The sequence below is a fragment of the Varanus komodoensis genome, unplaced genomic scaffold (assembly GCF_004798865.1).
Source record: "Varanus komodoensis strain SLA01 unplaced genomic scaffold, ASM479886v1 scaffold7_3, whole genome shotgun sequence".
NCBI lineage: Eukaryota > Metazoa > Chordata > Lepidosauria > Squamata > Varanidae > Varanus > Varanus komodoensis.
The window spans coordinates 24,682,344-24,698,728 of record NW_025336480.1 but is presented as its reverse complement, the minus strand read 5'-3'; the positions used below and the strand labels follow the sequence as shown (position 1 = coordinate 24,698,728).

General features: G+C 39.4%; 1 protein-coding gene across 11 annotated transcripts in view; it reads right to left on the bottom strand.

The window, feature by feature from the left end:
- Window positions 1-16,385, bottom strand: part of TASP1 (taspase 1) — a 137,942-nt gene that overhangs the window by 102,413 nt on the left and 19,144 nt on the right. For all 11 annotated transcript variants that reach the window (XM_044454274.1, XM_044454276.1, XM_044454278.1 and 8 more), the window contains 3 exons: window positions 14,276-14,355; window positions 9,455-9,561; window positions 383-502 (listed from right to left, as the gene is read on the bottom strand). In XM_044454274.1, the coding sequence (XP_044310209.1) occupies window positions 383-502; window positions 9,455-9,561; window positions 14,276-14,355 (307 nt within the window). The remainder of the gene's footprint in view (window positions 1-382; window positions 503-9,454; window positions 9,562-14,275; window positions 14,356-16,385) is intronic.

Here is a 16,385-nt window from a genome sequence, read left to right as displayed (position 1 = left end):
TTAGCATAATAATAAAAGCTTCTCAATTAGTTCTGCTGTGAAGGGAAAAGGAAAGAGTTTAGGAGAGACTGGGTCTAAATAAATCTTTTGAAACACTGCATGAATAATTTGAAGAATATTTCCTTTCTTCAAAGAATATTTCCTTTCCTTTCTACATCATCTTCATTATGAGTCAAGTCCCACTCATCACAGGACACAGGTAGCTGTTGAAATAAATTCCCCCAAGCCCATCAACACTTTCACTCAGATGTTATAACCTCTGAAGCCTTCCTGCAGGCATTACAAGTGAGGCAGATGGTGACCAAGAAGAGACCTTTGGGTACTAGCTCCTGGTCTTCAGAACATATTCCCTCGAAGATTTGTAAATCCTGAGCAAACCTACCTGTCCAACTCTTCCAGGGTGTTTCAAAGCTAAGCCTCCACTGGACACTGCAGCAGCAACATTTCCTTCTTGATCAACCACAACTGCTCCAACGGTATCCAGTGTTCCTGAGTCATTCTCCTATGTGCCAGGCAAACAAAAGACATGAAAACACATTCTTAGACTTGAGAGCAAGCTGCTGTTTCTACTGATGACTATTCTTGGAGCTCAGAGGCAGGTATGGGGCTTGAAGATTATCTACTGCTTTCTCAGCAATCATGCTTGTGTTATGGAAGGAAATGAAAAGATTGAGAGGAGCCCTTCTCCCCCAGTTTTTTCCAAAGACATATTTTCAGTTTTTCAAATTGAAAAATTAAAATGTTCAGGAACAATATGAAAGCTAAAAAGCTTTCCCATAAATCATTTCCTTGTTTTGAATGTGTGTATTGCTTTTAAAGAGAAGGTTTTCTTTAAAATGTATGGCATAAAGATTTTTATCCAAGATTTTATTCTACAGCAATAAGGACTGATGATTCCTGTGTATGCAGTAGACCAAGGTAGGCAACCTGTAGAGAGCCACTGAACGTATTTTAAAAAACTTTTTTGAGCATCACAAAATAGGCATGCCACAAATGAAGATATCGGCCAACAGCAACCTGCCATCTTCATTCCCTAAAAGCCTTATACACTGCCCAGAAGCATTCATGAGAAAAGAAGGAAGTGGCAAGAAGTCTTCACTTTGTTTGTTATATTAATAAGTTGCCTTTTTTCCTTTCAAAGAATTCTAGGTGATTTTCATAATTTTCCTCCTCCTCAAATGTTCTGAAGCAATTCCAGCTACCAATAAGAAGCTTTTATTCTAATAGAATAAAGTAAAAGGAGAAAGCATAGGGTAGCTTGAATGCACCAACAATGACTGTCGGGGCACACTGTTGCCCACAGGTGTCACGCTACCTTCTCCTACCCAGCCAACACACAAATCCAAGATACATTTTGGCATCTAGAGGGTGCCGTCATCTTCAAGAGAGGACCACAGAAATCATTAATTGTTCCTGAATTGTTTCTTCCTTTTCCCAGAGACCTTTGATCTAGGTTAGCCATAGAAAGAATTTTGCTGTTGGTGTCCTTTTGGTGATACAAAACTAAGGCTACGATCCTGTATACATTTAGTCCCACTGAACTCAGTGTGGCTTACTTTCAAGAAGCTAGATGTGTACAAGATTGCACTTTAAGGTATTTATTCTTTTGAAACTTCAATCCTATGCATTGGTATCTGGGAGCAAGATCCATGCAACGGAGTAGGTCTTACTTTCACGTAGCTCTATAATAAGATTGCACTGATAATAGAGCAAGTTCTTGTCTATTTTAAGGCTTTATATGCTGTTGTCTTGTTTTTTGTATTCATTGTATGCTGTATGACACTCTGAAATGTGTCACAATGGTGATATTAAAATACTTCAAATACAGAAAATATGCAAAAGCTTTTGTTTTTATTTATGGGCTGGAGATTATGTATCCAGTGGCAAAAAGTGCAACCATCTTCTGTCCCTTCACTTGTCAATCAGGCCTTCTTAGGGAACTTTCTTCTAAATGCCAAAACCTTACCTGAGTTCCCCATCTAATTTAGTTTAAAGAGATGAGCCCAGTATACCCCTGCTTCTGATATATCATGTTAGAAAGACAAACAGGCTGTTCCCTTTTCTTGAGAGGTTTTAAGCTCCTCAGAACAAAGACACTCCAAAAAGTAACCAAAGCTCACCACAGTTTTTGTTTTGATCTGAATGACATCAGTCCCAAATGAGAATAAAAGTTATAAAGCTAAGTCATTCCATTTTTGCCTGGAGGCACTCAAATAGATTTTTAAAGTTAGGAAGGTTTATTGCAAAAACATCTGAGAACCACTGCCTTAGATTAAAGCTATTATAGCTGATGTGGAAAATTACATTCCATCCTCTTTTATTCAAAAGAACACACTCTTATTTGCAATTCATTAATTAATCCCAATCACCTGCTCTTATAATCACTAACAAATTAGAATCACCTATTTGTTCACCTTGAAACTATGGAAAAATGAGAAATCTTCTTTTAGAACTCTTTAATCAGACTGACTATGCAGACACAAATGGATGAACTTGAATGACTTTCAAACTGTGCCCCAAGAAATAGCTGCCATGAACCATCATCCAACCTCATGTTTAAGTGGCTGAGACCAACAGAAAGGTGCTTGGCTTTGCTGCACATATGGCTAAGCAATTATAAGCCAAATCAAGATTGGACTCCAAAGTTATTTTACACAGAGGGAAAAGTAAGACAAATGGGTCAGATCCAAAAGTGGACTGAGCATGAGTAAAGGAAAGTTTGGATCTCCAATCCCAACATCCTTTGGGGTACCCTCTACTCTATCCAGCACCATTCCCAAGATTCCATCAAATCTCAAAAGTTGGGGGCTTTTTTTGGGAGGGGAGGGAGCATAGAGAGTACTAGCAGGTACAAGTACAAAGAAAGCAACATTCCACAAATGAAGTGCCTTGCAGAAGCGGTCACAAATCCCCTAATTTTTCCACATTTTGTTGTATTACAATCTGGAACTGAAATGATTTTAATTGGCATTGTTACCACTTCATGTATAGAAGATACTCAAACCCAGTGAAGGTGCAAAGTATTTTATTGTGGCACAAAAGTTAAGTAAGCAAAAATGAACTGGGCCTTGCTACTTGCCCAAATATTCACCCAGTTAACAGCTATAAGTCTTCTTGGCGGAGCCTCTATCCCCTTTGTAAACCTGGGTCCTAAAATGTTTGCCCTTTCCTCCTGGCAAACTCTTCCAACTCATTCAGACTGGATGTGGACTGTTGGCAAACGGCAACTTTTAAGACTTACCACAGATTCTCAATCCAATTGAAGTTGGTGTTTTGAAGGGCACTCCAAGACATCCAGCTTTTTGTTTTGAAACCACTAGTCTTACTTAGGCTGTTGTTTCGGGTCATTGTTGTTGACCGCAAGCGTCATGGGTAGTTTTGGCAAGCTTTTCCAGGGGATGCTAGTCATGCCACTTTTGCTTATTCAGATTCCGAAGATGACTATTTTGGTGGGACTGAGCATCAGGAGGTTGCTCAAGGTCCTGGGATGCAGCAGCGGGAGGCAATTAACTCAAGGGCAGGCATGGTAGTGGATCAGTCAGACCCTGGGAATAGCATGGAGATACAGCCAGTGGAAGGGGCCACTGAGACTAGGGAATCATCAAGAGCTCAGCCCTTCAGAGCTGTGGCTAGGCGTCAGAAGAGGTGAGAGGCTCAATTAGATGAGAAGTGTTTGGAAAGAGGCATGCTTGCTTCCTCAGCACTCCTCCCCAAGGGTTGCAACACTAACATGTTCATAAGGAGCGTTTGGGGAAGTAATCGCCAGATTGGGTTCAACAAGCCACTCAAAGACTTGTCTGGATTATTTACAGTTGGAAGCAATAAAGAATGTTTTAAAAAGAAAGAGCCTGAGGCCGGTAATTGTCAGAGGGAGGAAATGTGGCTTGTGACAGTTGTCCTGCTCAAAGGTAAATCTCTACTTCAATCTCAGGTTCTTTGCAGACTGAAACAGATTTTCCTCCAAAATGCCCTATATTTGGCACCATCCATCTTGCCCTCAATGCTGACCAGTTTCCCCATCCTTGCTTATGAAAAGCATCCCCACAACATGCTGCTGCCATCACCATGCTTAATTTTTGGAAAGGTATTCTCAGGTAAATGTTGGCTTCATGCCATGCATGCTCTGCAGTAAAATCAAAAAAGTCAATTTTGATCTCATCAGACCAGAGAATCTTTCCCCACATTTGTTGAGTTTCATTTTTTGCAAACTCCAAACAGGTTTTGCTATGGGTTTGTTTCAGCAGATGCTTTCTTTTCACCACAATCTGAGGTACATCTGAATAGCTGTCCCATAGCCAGCTTCTCCCATCTCAGTTGCAGATCCCTCAAGCACCTTTAGAGTTACCATTTGCTTCTTGGTTGCTTCTCTCACAAATGCCTTCCTTATCTCAGTCACTGAATTTTGGTGGACAGACTTCTCCATGAACAGTCATGGTTAAGTCATAGTCTTTTTGTCCTTTAACAATGTATTTAACAGTGTTCAGGGGGATGGTCATAGTTTTGATTTTTTTTTTAAATAACCCAACCCTGATTGGTGCTTCTCCACAACTTTATCCCAGGGTTGTTTTGATAGCTCCTTGGTCTTCATGATGCTGTTTGTTTAGACATACTCTTCAACAAACTCTAGGGCCCCCCAAAACTGTTCTATTTAATCTGACATGGGGCAGCACTGGCATCACACACAGGCGCCCTCCATTCACCTATTAACACTGACTTTTGGAGGCAGTGGGTTGCACCAGAGTTTATTCAGGCAGGTCACAGCAAAGGGGAACAATACATATGCAACCAGCAAGTGCTGGTTTGTTTTTGTTCACTTAACTTTGGTGCCACAGTAGCAATATTTTGGACCTTCACCGTGTTGACCATCTTGTGTACATCAAATGGTGACAATGCCAGTTAAATCAAATTCATTTCCAGGCTGTAACACAGCAAAGAGTGGAAAAGTCAAAATGGCTGGGTGTACCCTCTGGCAATAGTTTTTTGCTTACAGTTGTTAAGAGCTAACACAATATGCTTTTGCAAAAAGCTAAGACTACAAAGGCAGGAATGGAACATCACTTAATTATAACATCAGCAATCAGTAATAATTACCTCCAGCCTACAAAGCAGAGTAAAAGAAAGATTTACAAGGCAAGTTACCATACCTGCCTAAGGAAACAGTTCACATCTATGCCCTGCTCCCTGTTGTGCTTTTTATTTGAATAATACATAAAATACTGTGGCTTACATCTAGAGTTCTGATAAGCAGAACTCAACAGACTGGACAGACCAATGGAAGGAAGGAATATTTGCTGATTACTCCTTCCCACTGCAGCCCTGTGCCTGCTGCCAATGTGCTCTGAAGGGTTGAAATAGTGTGGGGAGTGAGAAGTGCTGGTGGGAGCTAGCAAGAGGTAAGAAGAAATCTGTAAGCCTCTCCACCGGCACTGTTTCCTCCAGGGGAGCCTCTGCTGGATTGCACACCCCTGAACAAACAGAAGAATCCATTCTATTCACAGAGGGGCATCTCTAAATCCAACCCAGCATCAATTAAGGAAAGAAGTATAGGAATGGAAATCACTTCATCAGAAGCCATGAGAAACTAACCCATTTACGTGTTGGTTACATTTTTATCAATGGTTTGGCATACTAGCTAAACAATTAGAATCCAGTTACTTGCTTATTCAATTATATGAGCTGCTGATGCTATCCAGCAGATAGCATTGGTAATCCTGTTGCGGCCCTAGTATTACCTCGGGATGACAACATTAAACAAGTCCATTGATACTATCATCCTTGTGTGTCTTCTCCAGCACTGTGCAGTCTGATCAGTTCCTTGATTTTCAAGAGATAGGGACTGGACTGAATGAAATCAGAGTGCAAGTGGTGAGTTCTGGTCCTTGTCAACATGTCTAATATGTGTAACAATTTCTCTTATCCTTGGATGGGGAAAAGTGAAAAGGAGCTATCAAGAAAATATAGTGAGTTGGATCCAGACTTAAGTCATGATTACAGCAAATTCAATGAAATCAGTGGGACAAGTTAGCTGTGTCTTATTGATTTTGATGGGCCTCTGCTAAGTATGGCATTCTGGATACAAATCACAACAGTATTCATAGAACAAGTAATCGTACCTTATGATTTGGTTAGGTATTTTCCTGTTCTTTTTCCTTTTTATAGAATGTATGTAAGCCGCCCCAAGGCTTTGTTGCGATGGGGGTGGCATAGAAATGTTTTAAATAAATAAATATGCAAATATGAAAGGATCAATATCTGTTGAAACATTTTCTGTAGTTTGATGTTTTAATTAAAGTTTTTCACTTTAAAGTATTGACTGTGGACCTAGAAAGGGATTCGATATGTAAACATGTCTGGGCATTTATGTGGCATTGCCCTGGCCCATTTTGCAACTGCTCTTAAGGTGGCTTGAACAAAGAAAAATCAAGCAGACTTCAATGAATTATACCTGAGTTACAGTTTATCAGAAAGTTCAGTTGTATTATCTGCAGCATGAACTGAAATAATGGCTTTAGACCAGACCATCAGATCATAGCTGTAAACCTGCATAAAGATAGAGGTTCCCACTTTCCATTCTTTATTATTTATTGAGTAAGAAGTTAATCTTTAAAATCTGAAGGCACGATAAGACTAGCAAGGCTGGGTCTGGTCAGTTCTTTGATGGGAGATTGTCTGGGAACCTGATATATGATTCCTTGAGTTCCACTGAGGATGAAAGGTGAGATAAATATTTACCCATACCATCTTATTTGTCTCTTGAGAAACCTATATGCGCGTCAAGAAGCAACAGTGAGAACTGGACACGGAACCACCGATTGGTTCAAAATTGAGAAAGGAGTTTGGCAAGGCTGTGTACTGTCGCCCTGCCTATTTAACTTATATGCAGAGCACATCATGAGAAAGGCAGGGCTAAATGAATCACCAGTTGGAATTAAGATTGCTGGGAGAAATATCAACAACCTCAGATATGCAGATGATACCACTCTAATGGCAGAAAATGAAGAGGAGCTAAAGAGCCTCTTGATGCGGGGGAAGGAGGAGAGCGCAAAAGTTGGCTTGAAACTCAACATTAAGAAAACTAAGATCATGGCATCCGGTCCTCTCACTTCCTGGCAAATAGATGGGGAAGAAATGGAGGTAGTGACAGATTTTATTTTCCTTCGATCTTATTTTCGAAGATCACCGCAGACGGGGACTGCAGCCAAGAAACTAAAAGACGCTTGCTCCTGGGGAGGAAAGCTATGGCAAATCTAGACAGCATACTAAAAACAGAGACATCACCCTGCCAACAAAAGTGCATACAGTCAAGGCTATAGTTTTCCCAGTTGCAATGTGTGGCTGTGAAAGCTGGACCATAAGAAAGGCTGAGTGCAAAAGGATTGAGGCCTTTGAATTGTGGTGCTGGAGGAGACTCCTGCGAGCCCCTTGGACTGCAAGGCGATCAAACCAGTCACTCCTAGAGGAGATCAATCCTGAATGCTCTTTAGAAGGCCAGATCCTGAAGATGAAACTCAAATACTTTGGCCACCTAATGAGAAGGAAGGACTCCCAGGAGAAGAGTCTAATGCTGGGAACAATAGATGGCAAAAGAAGAAGGGGACGGCAGAGGATGAGGTGGCTGGATGGAGTCACTGAAGCAGTTGGTGTGAGCTTAGGTGGACTCCGGGAGATGGTGGAGGACAGGAAGGCCTGGAGGAATGTTGTCCATGGGGTCGCGATGGGTCAGACACGACTTCGTGACTAACAACAAAATAAGACAAATACAAAAAATAATAGAAATACAAGTGAAGATATATATGCAATAATGTGAATCCTCACAGGTTTTCCTATATCTGAACCCTGTATGGAATAAGGTCAATTCAATTTAAAGTAAATCATATATTTTGAGGATCTACATTTGGTAAAATGTAATAACAAACGAAATGTCAGGAACAGAGTTGTAAGAGGGCAACATATGGCCCTCCAGATTTTTGGCCTACAACTTCTACTTCCTCTCTCCCACATGGCTTAGTTGTAGCCAAAACCTCAGGAGGGTTGCCCATCCCTGTTCTAGAGCAATAATTTACATATAAAGCACTTCCAGAAATTAGGTTCAAAAATAAGGAAGGTTGGCAATCTTAGTTTTTTGGACATGTGCATTCTAAATTGCCTCGGTTTTACAGCCTGCTGTTCTAAATTCCTTTTGTGACCTTATTTCTACTATACTGAATCCACTGAGACTATGGTGCAAGTGTAATAAGCAGGCATCAGGCACCCATGCTCTCACCTTCTCTCACATACCTTTCCTACTTGCCACTTTAACAGAAAGCATACTTTGTGTTATATATTTACATCTAAATTGGCAGAACATCATTTGCATTTGCTGCCAAACCAGATTTGGAACCCTTGATTTGACATGCAAATCGTACCACTGTGGGTTTGCAATGAGAATGCTAGCCCCATTAAATGGAGAACATGTAGTTCATGCTGCTTTCCTTTGTATGTTTACTGAAGTACCATTTGGAGTTGAGTCTTGTATACCAAGTAACTGTATCAATAAAGTGAACAACTCATGGTATCAGCTCCTGCACACTTTGTCCCTGAGACTATGACTCACTAAATACAGTAAGACTTCTGATTAAATATGCACAGAATGCACCATCAGTCAAGGATATAATGGACAAGTAAAGTTTGATAATAAGTATGAGTTATCTGAAGGGTTTGCAATGTATGGCTGTGAAAGCTGGACCATAAGGAAGGTTGAGTGCCAAAGAATTGAGGCTTTTGAATTGTGGTGCTGGAGGAGACTCCTGCGAGTCCCTTGGACTGCAAGGAGATCAAACCAGTCAGTCCTAGAGGAGGTCAAGCCTGACTGCTCTTTAGAAGGCCAGATCCTGAAGATGAAACTCAAATACTTTGGCCACCTAATGAGAATGAAGGACTCCCTGGAGAAGAGCCTAATGCTGGGAACAATTGATGGCAAAAGAAGGGGACAGCAGAGGATGAGGTGGCTGGATGGAATCACTGAAGCAGTCGGTGTGAGCTTAAGTGGATTCTGGGGGAAGGTGGAGGACAGGAAGGCTTGGAGTTGTCCATGGGGTCACAATGGGTCGGGCACAACTTTGTGACTAACAACAACATTTGAAGGATACAACTATTGGTCTACTCTTTGTACACAAGGGCTTTTTTCATACATGGTAAGCCACATGGAGAAATCAGGGAACTCCTTAGTTAGAAGTTACTGCCTAAAGCAAAACAGCATGGACACATAGACATGCATATAGGTTCATGCAAACACACGAGAACACAGATGCCTCTCTCTATACTGGCCATTAAAAGAAAAGAATACTGCAATATGTCACCAGATATTTGTTCACATAAGAAATAAGATCTTCAGACATTTTCAGTTTGTAACTTGTGACCTCTGATAAACCATAACAATTTAAGAGTGAACAACAGTTTGAGAACAAGTACTAACCTTTTCACTTGATTGTCTTCTTTTCTTCAACTGAAAAAGATCTGTTTCCACTTTTTCTGCCAATTCCAGTTTTCTCTTGTTCCTTTTAAAAGCTGCTAAGCTAAGTCCTACAAAATATTTAATAGCATTTAAATTATTGAAGAATTAAATCCATACAAAAAGGAACAGCTCTCACTCAAACATACATAGTTGGTTATATTTAATTTTCTCTAATAAGTAAGAATGGATATATGATTATCAAAACAGTCCAGTTTTCAACTTTCTTTGTTCAAGCTGCCTAAAATCAGTTGCAAAGAGTCCTGGGAGGATGAAAAGTTTCCCCATACGTTTTTCAATATTGCCATTTAACATAACAGTTTTTGTCCATTTATTCTCTTACACAGAGACTACCTTTTATATCCTGCACTAAATTCAACAAATCACCACAGGCACATGATAGCATAAGTATCTCACACTAGATGATGAGTGACTGAACCCACGAAATTGTAGCCAGCTACATCAGATCCTGTAATAGCACTACCAGAGTAAATATGGGGGCAGAACTGACATCTGGGTTTGCTGCAAGGTCCAGGATTGTGGCGGTGTCTTTGTAAACAGGGATAGGCTTATTACCCAGAGCCTGTGACAAGGAAATATAATATAAATATTATATTAATAATAAAATATAAATATAAATCATGACAAATTTTAGTCTTTGACTGAGTAGACAATAGATTCTGTGATTGCTCCAGGTAGAAGCTAGTGATTATGTGTCCTTTAATGTACAACTACATCATGTCTAGTGCGGCTCCGGTTGATGATGGGGAGGAACATGTTGAAGTTATGATGGAATTTCTCAAGAGGCCCCCTGTTCATGGGTCCAAATGATGAAGATATTATCAATATATCTCAGCTAGAGAAAAGGCTTTGGGAAGAGGAACTGAGAAAATGCTTTTCTTAGTCAAACATGAAAATGTAGACATATTAGACTGTTTATTTGTACATTTTCTATTTAATTCCCCTTCTTGTGTTCTTCCCAGTAGTTTTCTCCCTGATTAGATTAAATTAGTACTTTTTTGTTTTTACACTGATCAATACTTGAGAATTCTAAGTATAGTTTCTTTTCCAATTTTCAATAATCTCTTAATACAAAAATAACTTCTAAGTCAAACTGAAATTTTCAAAATAAAAAGAATGCCATATTTTATAACTTATCTTACTAAGAATGATATCCATAATTTTACCCATATTTGTAATCTTAAAAAAATTAAATAGCTATTACTTCACCAAAGGAACAGCTGACCTTTCCTTGATTAAGACCACTCTTGCTTCCATGAATACAACTATATAAATAGATGTTTCCAGTGGCTTTTTATATGCAAAAAAACCCCTTCAACTAATGTGTTCATGGTACATAATCCAGAATTGGGTTAAAGAATCTTAGATTAGGCTTCCCCGACCTGGTACCTTTCAGTTGTTTTAAATTGCAACTTGCATTAGTCCCAACTATTACTAACAGTCAGGAATGCTGAGGTTTTTAGTTCAAAACATCTGGAGAACACCAGGTTGATAAAGGCTGATATAGATCATGCTAGCTGTGGAGAGGTAGTCTTGCAGCTGGAGTTACAAACACATGGTAACATTGCCTTGTAAATGCAGAGATACAGGTCAAAAAAATATTCTGATTTATCAAATAAAGTAAGGGATATGCCATTCTAAATCCCTAAAAATAGCTGCACTGTCCCCAGAAAAGGTAGCACAGTGCAGAGATTATAAAATGTTCTTGTTTGTCGGAGATGGGAAAGGTTAGAGTACTTTGCTTTATGCAGACCTTTTCTGTAAAGCATTGGAATGCTACGTATGATAAGGATGAAAGTTATTTACCTAGATTCCAGCCTAGTGCAGACATTGCAACCAGCTGCCTGAACAAGCTCCCACTTCCCCCCATACTCATTCTTTTGTATTTGCAAAATCCCAGTGCCTCTAACCAGAATTAGACTGCTAACCAATATCCAATTATTTGCAAGTAAAACCTGCCGAAATCAGCGGGACTTACTTCTTAGTATCCATGCAGAGGGTATTGCTGTTCAACAACCATTTCAAAACTGTGGCTTTTGATTTGAGCTATGAGAAGAACTATGACTGCTGCAAATTAGGATGGGAAAGGGGGAAGTGACAGGGGATAAGGAGGTGAATGGAAGTGCCTGCAGCACATTCCTAACTACCGTACCATGGTGTCTGAACCAGGCCAATGGGAAATGAAGTTTATTTCATGTTTTAAGGTTCATGCTTTTTACTTAAAAAAAACAAAGCTTAAGCCCCATATTTAAACTTAATAAAAAGGGTGTAAGTTCATTTTGTCAAGACACTATTCATACAGATATGTCTAGCTAGGTATGTATTTAAAATATACCATTAGAAAATATACCACTGGAGGAATCAGGGCCATATATAGTTTATGGTATTTTGGTATCTGTCAAGAAAGTAGAACTTAAGGAAACTGCTCGTGTTATCCTTCATACATTTACAACTTGTGTTCAGACATGTGTTGGATCATCATTCCATTCTCTTTACCAAACCAAGTCTTTTGAGTGTTATTTTCTGTTACACCAATCCACAGTTTCCCTCAATTAGACTGTTCAGATTAACTGAAGTTCAGATTTATTCTAACTGCAGTAAATTGTAATTTGGCAGAACTGCTTCTCAAGATATCTAACAATTTCACAGCTCATGAAGATTCTCCAATTTGTAAAACAATTATATCTCTAGAGTCACTAACAAAACAGAATCTAAACCTCAGAAAACAGCTTAAGTACAACCACAACAAAATGGGATGTTCTTAGTCCTCAGAAAAGCATCTAAACTGCGGCCAATCAGACAGCACCCCCTGGCAGTCATTTCATGGAGTGTATTTAAAAAGTCACTGAAAATGAAGTGGTATTACTGTTCCTGAGGTGGGTTGGGAAAAAATGCAACTAGCAAAAGAAAAGTTCTAGGGCTTTACTGCTACAGAGTTAATTCAGAGAAAGTGAATTCATTTAGCACAGAAATCAGCTCAGATAAAAAGCATATAAAAAGAGTTACAAATATTTATCTAAAAGTGAAATTTAGCTAGTAGATAGCACCCTGAAGATGATCCTCCTAAAGATGCTTTACTATGTGGGGCTGCACTCAAAGATGGTTCAGAAACAACAGGTCATGTAGAACATGGCAGCCAGATTAATAACTGGGAGCCATAGGTCTGACCATATAAGACCAGTTTTGGCCCAGCCTGCACAGGCTGCCTATATGTTTCCAGGCCCAATGCAAGGTGCTACAAAGCCTTACATGGCGTGGGACCACAATACCTGTAGGAATGCCTCCCACTACCGTGATCAAATTAGACACTACGTGCAGCCTCTGGGGTCTGCTGCTCCAACACAGAGGGAGGCTTGAAGGGCAGCAAGAAGGAGGAGGGCTTTCTTTGTGTTGGCCTCCCATCTTTGGAACAACTTCCCTGCTGCAGCCCACCTGACACCAAACTTGCCATCTTTTTGGCATCAGATGAAGACAGTCCTTTATGCTGAGGCCTTTAAAGATCTACTTCATTACCCAGGAGCCTGTGGGGATTATCCAGATGATTCTTTTCCTTTATAGGGTCCTTTTCTTACTATATGTTTTTAGATATTTTAATTTAATTAATTTTGTGCTATTTGTAATATATTTTATTGTTACCATAGAGAGAGAGGAAGCAAAACGGGAATGAGGGAGCGTCTCCAAAGCTAGCCTTCCTGCCATACCTTCCTGAAGAAGGAAATTTCTCCAGCATTTCTTTGCTAGAAACAGGAGGCACTGGTGAGTTTGGGTGCAGGGGAGGCTAGAGGTAGTAATGGTTTCTCCACTTTCATGGGGGCTCCTGTGCCCATAATCCCCATGAATGTGAAGTACCAACTATACATGATCCAACTTACATACAAATTCAACATAAAGACAAATTTCCATTTTCTCAGGAACTGAACTCGTTTGTAACCAGGGACTGCCTGGAACACATATCTATTCCACCAGGAAAAAATGTTTTGGCATGGTTCCTAAAATTGGCAGAAGTGCCTGGAGAAAGTATTCCCTAAAGAGGGAAACAAAGCAAATGTGCTTTCCCCTCATTAATCCCTGAAAGTAGGGGCAGCCAGAAATGGGCCTCTGGAGATGATTTTAGGTATTTGGGGCAACTAAGCACAAGGTAACTAGCTGAATCAATATAGTAAGAGGAAACAAAGAGTAAAGGTAAAGGTAAAGGTTTCCCCTTGACGTGAAGTCCAGTCATGTCTGACTTTAGGGGGCGGTGCTCTTCTCCGTTTCTTAGCCGAGGGAGCCAGCATTTGTCTGCAGACAGTTTCCATGGTCATGTGGCCAGCATGACTAAACGCTGTTACCTTCCCACTGAAGTGGTACCTTTTTATCTACTTGCATTTGCATGCTTTTGAACTGGTACGGAGCAACAGGAACTCACTCCGTTGTGCAGATTTGACCTGGCAACCTTTTGATCAACCAGCCCAGCAGCTCAGCAGTTTCACCCACTGCGCCACCTGATCCCTAAACAAAGACTAGGGCATAGCATTTCATGTGCAGATTATTGGATTGATATTGTCTGGACAAAATAAAAAGTTTTTACTAGGCTCACTCAAATATGGGTAGAATCAAAATAAAATTTAGGGTATATTTTTAAAAAGAACAACAGCTGTGATTGTACCCCACCGATATGACCTGTACTCAAATATGTGTTTGCTTAAATCTATACAAACTCCCATGTTTCCTAGATTATGTGCCTTAATTTAAAAAATAAATTCTTAACAACAATTTACTCACTTGTTGCCATGACACCTGGAGGACAGGCTGGTATCCCATGATCTACTGCCCACTTGAAGGCTCCTTCACCAACTAAGAAACTAGATAGGGGAGGCAGAACAAATGGGTAATGCAAAATTTACACAAAAGACTGTGACTGAAAACCTATTTAGAATTTGCAGTTTAAATCTAAAGTATTTATTTTTTTTCACAGACAAAATTCCTTCATCACTGGAACACTTGAAGACTTTCTATAATGTCTCTGCTACAAATATCAAAGTGACACATTATGATGTATAATATACTTTACAGTTCAAGTTAACTATATAAATCAATACTTGGAAAAGATATACAATCCTAAGCATCTTTACTTAGAAGTAAGCCCTCCTAAGTTCACTGAGGGTCACTGCCATGCAAGTGCTTTTACACTTAAATTATGAGATATTGGCTTTTCAGTCTGTATATTTGTTAATATTCAATCTGAGGTAGAAACTATGGTAAATAACTGTAAAAAGGAACAAATTCCAGTGAACCATGTTTCAGGAAGTGCCTGATCCTGCCTACTCTTGGAAGCTAAGCAGGGTCAGGCCTGGGCAGAAGTGGGATGGGTGACTTGAGTGTATGATTCTATAATTATTGTTGTCAACTGCCTAGAGAGCTTTGGCTATGGGCAGTATAAAAATGTAATAATAATAATAATAATAATAATAATAATAATAATAATAATTTATTCCTAAGAACAGTTTTAAATATTTCATGTATACACAAAACATCATTTCAAAAAATATTTTCAAAATTAGGCATTATAATGTTTTCTAAAATTCACTGAAACCGAACAAGTTGAAGCAAAACAAATATTAGTATAAAACAAGCACAGATAGACTAATAATCAACATTCAGGGAAGTGTATAACTGGTTTACACGTTTTCCCCCTCAGATGTAATTCAACTGCAGGTCATAAACATTGCCAAGCATTTGTATTTGGTATGCTCAATCCAGATTTCAAAGCAAGCTACTTATAAGCCCTGGAGAAACAAGAAACAAGCTCTAATCCTAATTAATTCAAATGCAGTTATTATGGTTCATACACCATGGTTTCTCTGGAAACCTAGTTTACCATGCATGAGCATGCTCCCCCTGCAAGCTCAAGTGTGATATCCAAAGTTCTACTTTATCTTTCTCCTGAAAAATCAAGGAAATTACCCATGTGCTACTGTGAGTTGTTTAGTGTTACCACGTACAGCAGGAGTGATCAGGCAGTATGGTTTGTAAACAATAAACCTGGATTCTGGAGGAACCCTAGCCTTTGATGACATGCAACTTCCCCCAATTAATAGCAATTATTAAGGCCAGTAAGAAACATTTTCACGTGGAAAGGAAGAAAGCATATGATTCCACTTTGATCCCTTAGCTATGGTTGAAGGGTGGGCTTATGTAAAGTATACCCTGAAATATTGGAAAAATAATCTGACAGTTACAATTGAGAACTTCTCTTGCACAACAGGCATAGGATGAACCTACATAATTAATGGAAGATTTCTAAGATGTTTCAGATCTGTTATTTTCCCCAGTTATTCCATTTCCTGTTTTTGAAAAATGAAACGGCCATCTCCAGTTTATCCTTGATTATACATCATGCATATACTACTTCTTGAAATCTACATTATGCATCTTGTTTGCATGGCTAATAGCCATGGAAGAAAAACAACACTTCCTTAAAGGCAGTTTACAGCTTGTAGAAAGTAATTCAACTTGTTATTCACACAGCATATGAAGATGCATTTTCATTTACTTGCATTTACTGAAAACCTGCCACTCCTTATTCCATTAGAGAAACCAAGTTTTTGTATTCTGAGAAAGAGTAATGTAGATTTGTATACTGTTCATGAACCCTACTGCATCAGTTTGCCACTCAATTGCTGGTGTATGTGAGGGGAAGGCCCAACCACTTTCAGCCCTATCCAATCTGGACTGCGTATTAACGTCTGGAACAAGGTTTTTAGCACTGTAATTCCTAATGCTGTGCCTGCTGAGATGAGGAAGAATTTTTCTCTTTCAAACTTACGTTGAGATTTCTGTAGAATTTATTTATTTCTGTTCACATCTGGATGGTTTCTCTGGTGAGTTTATT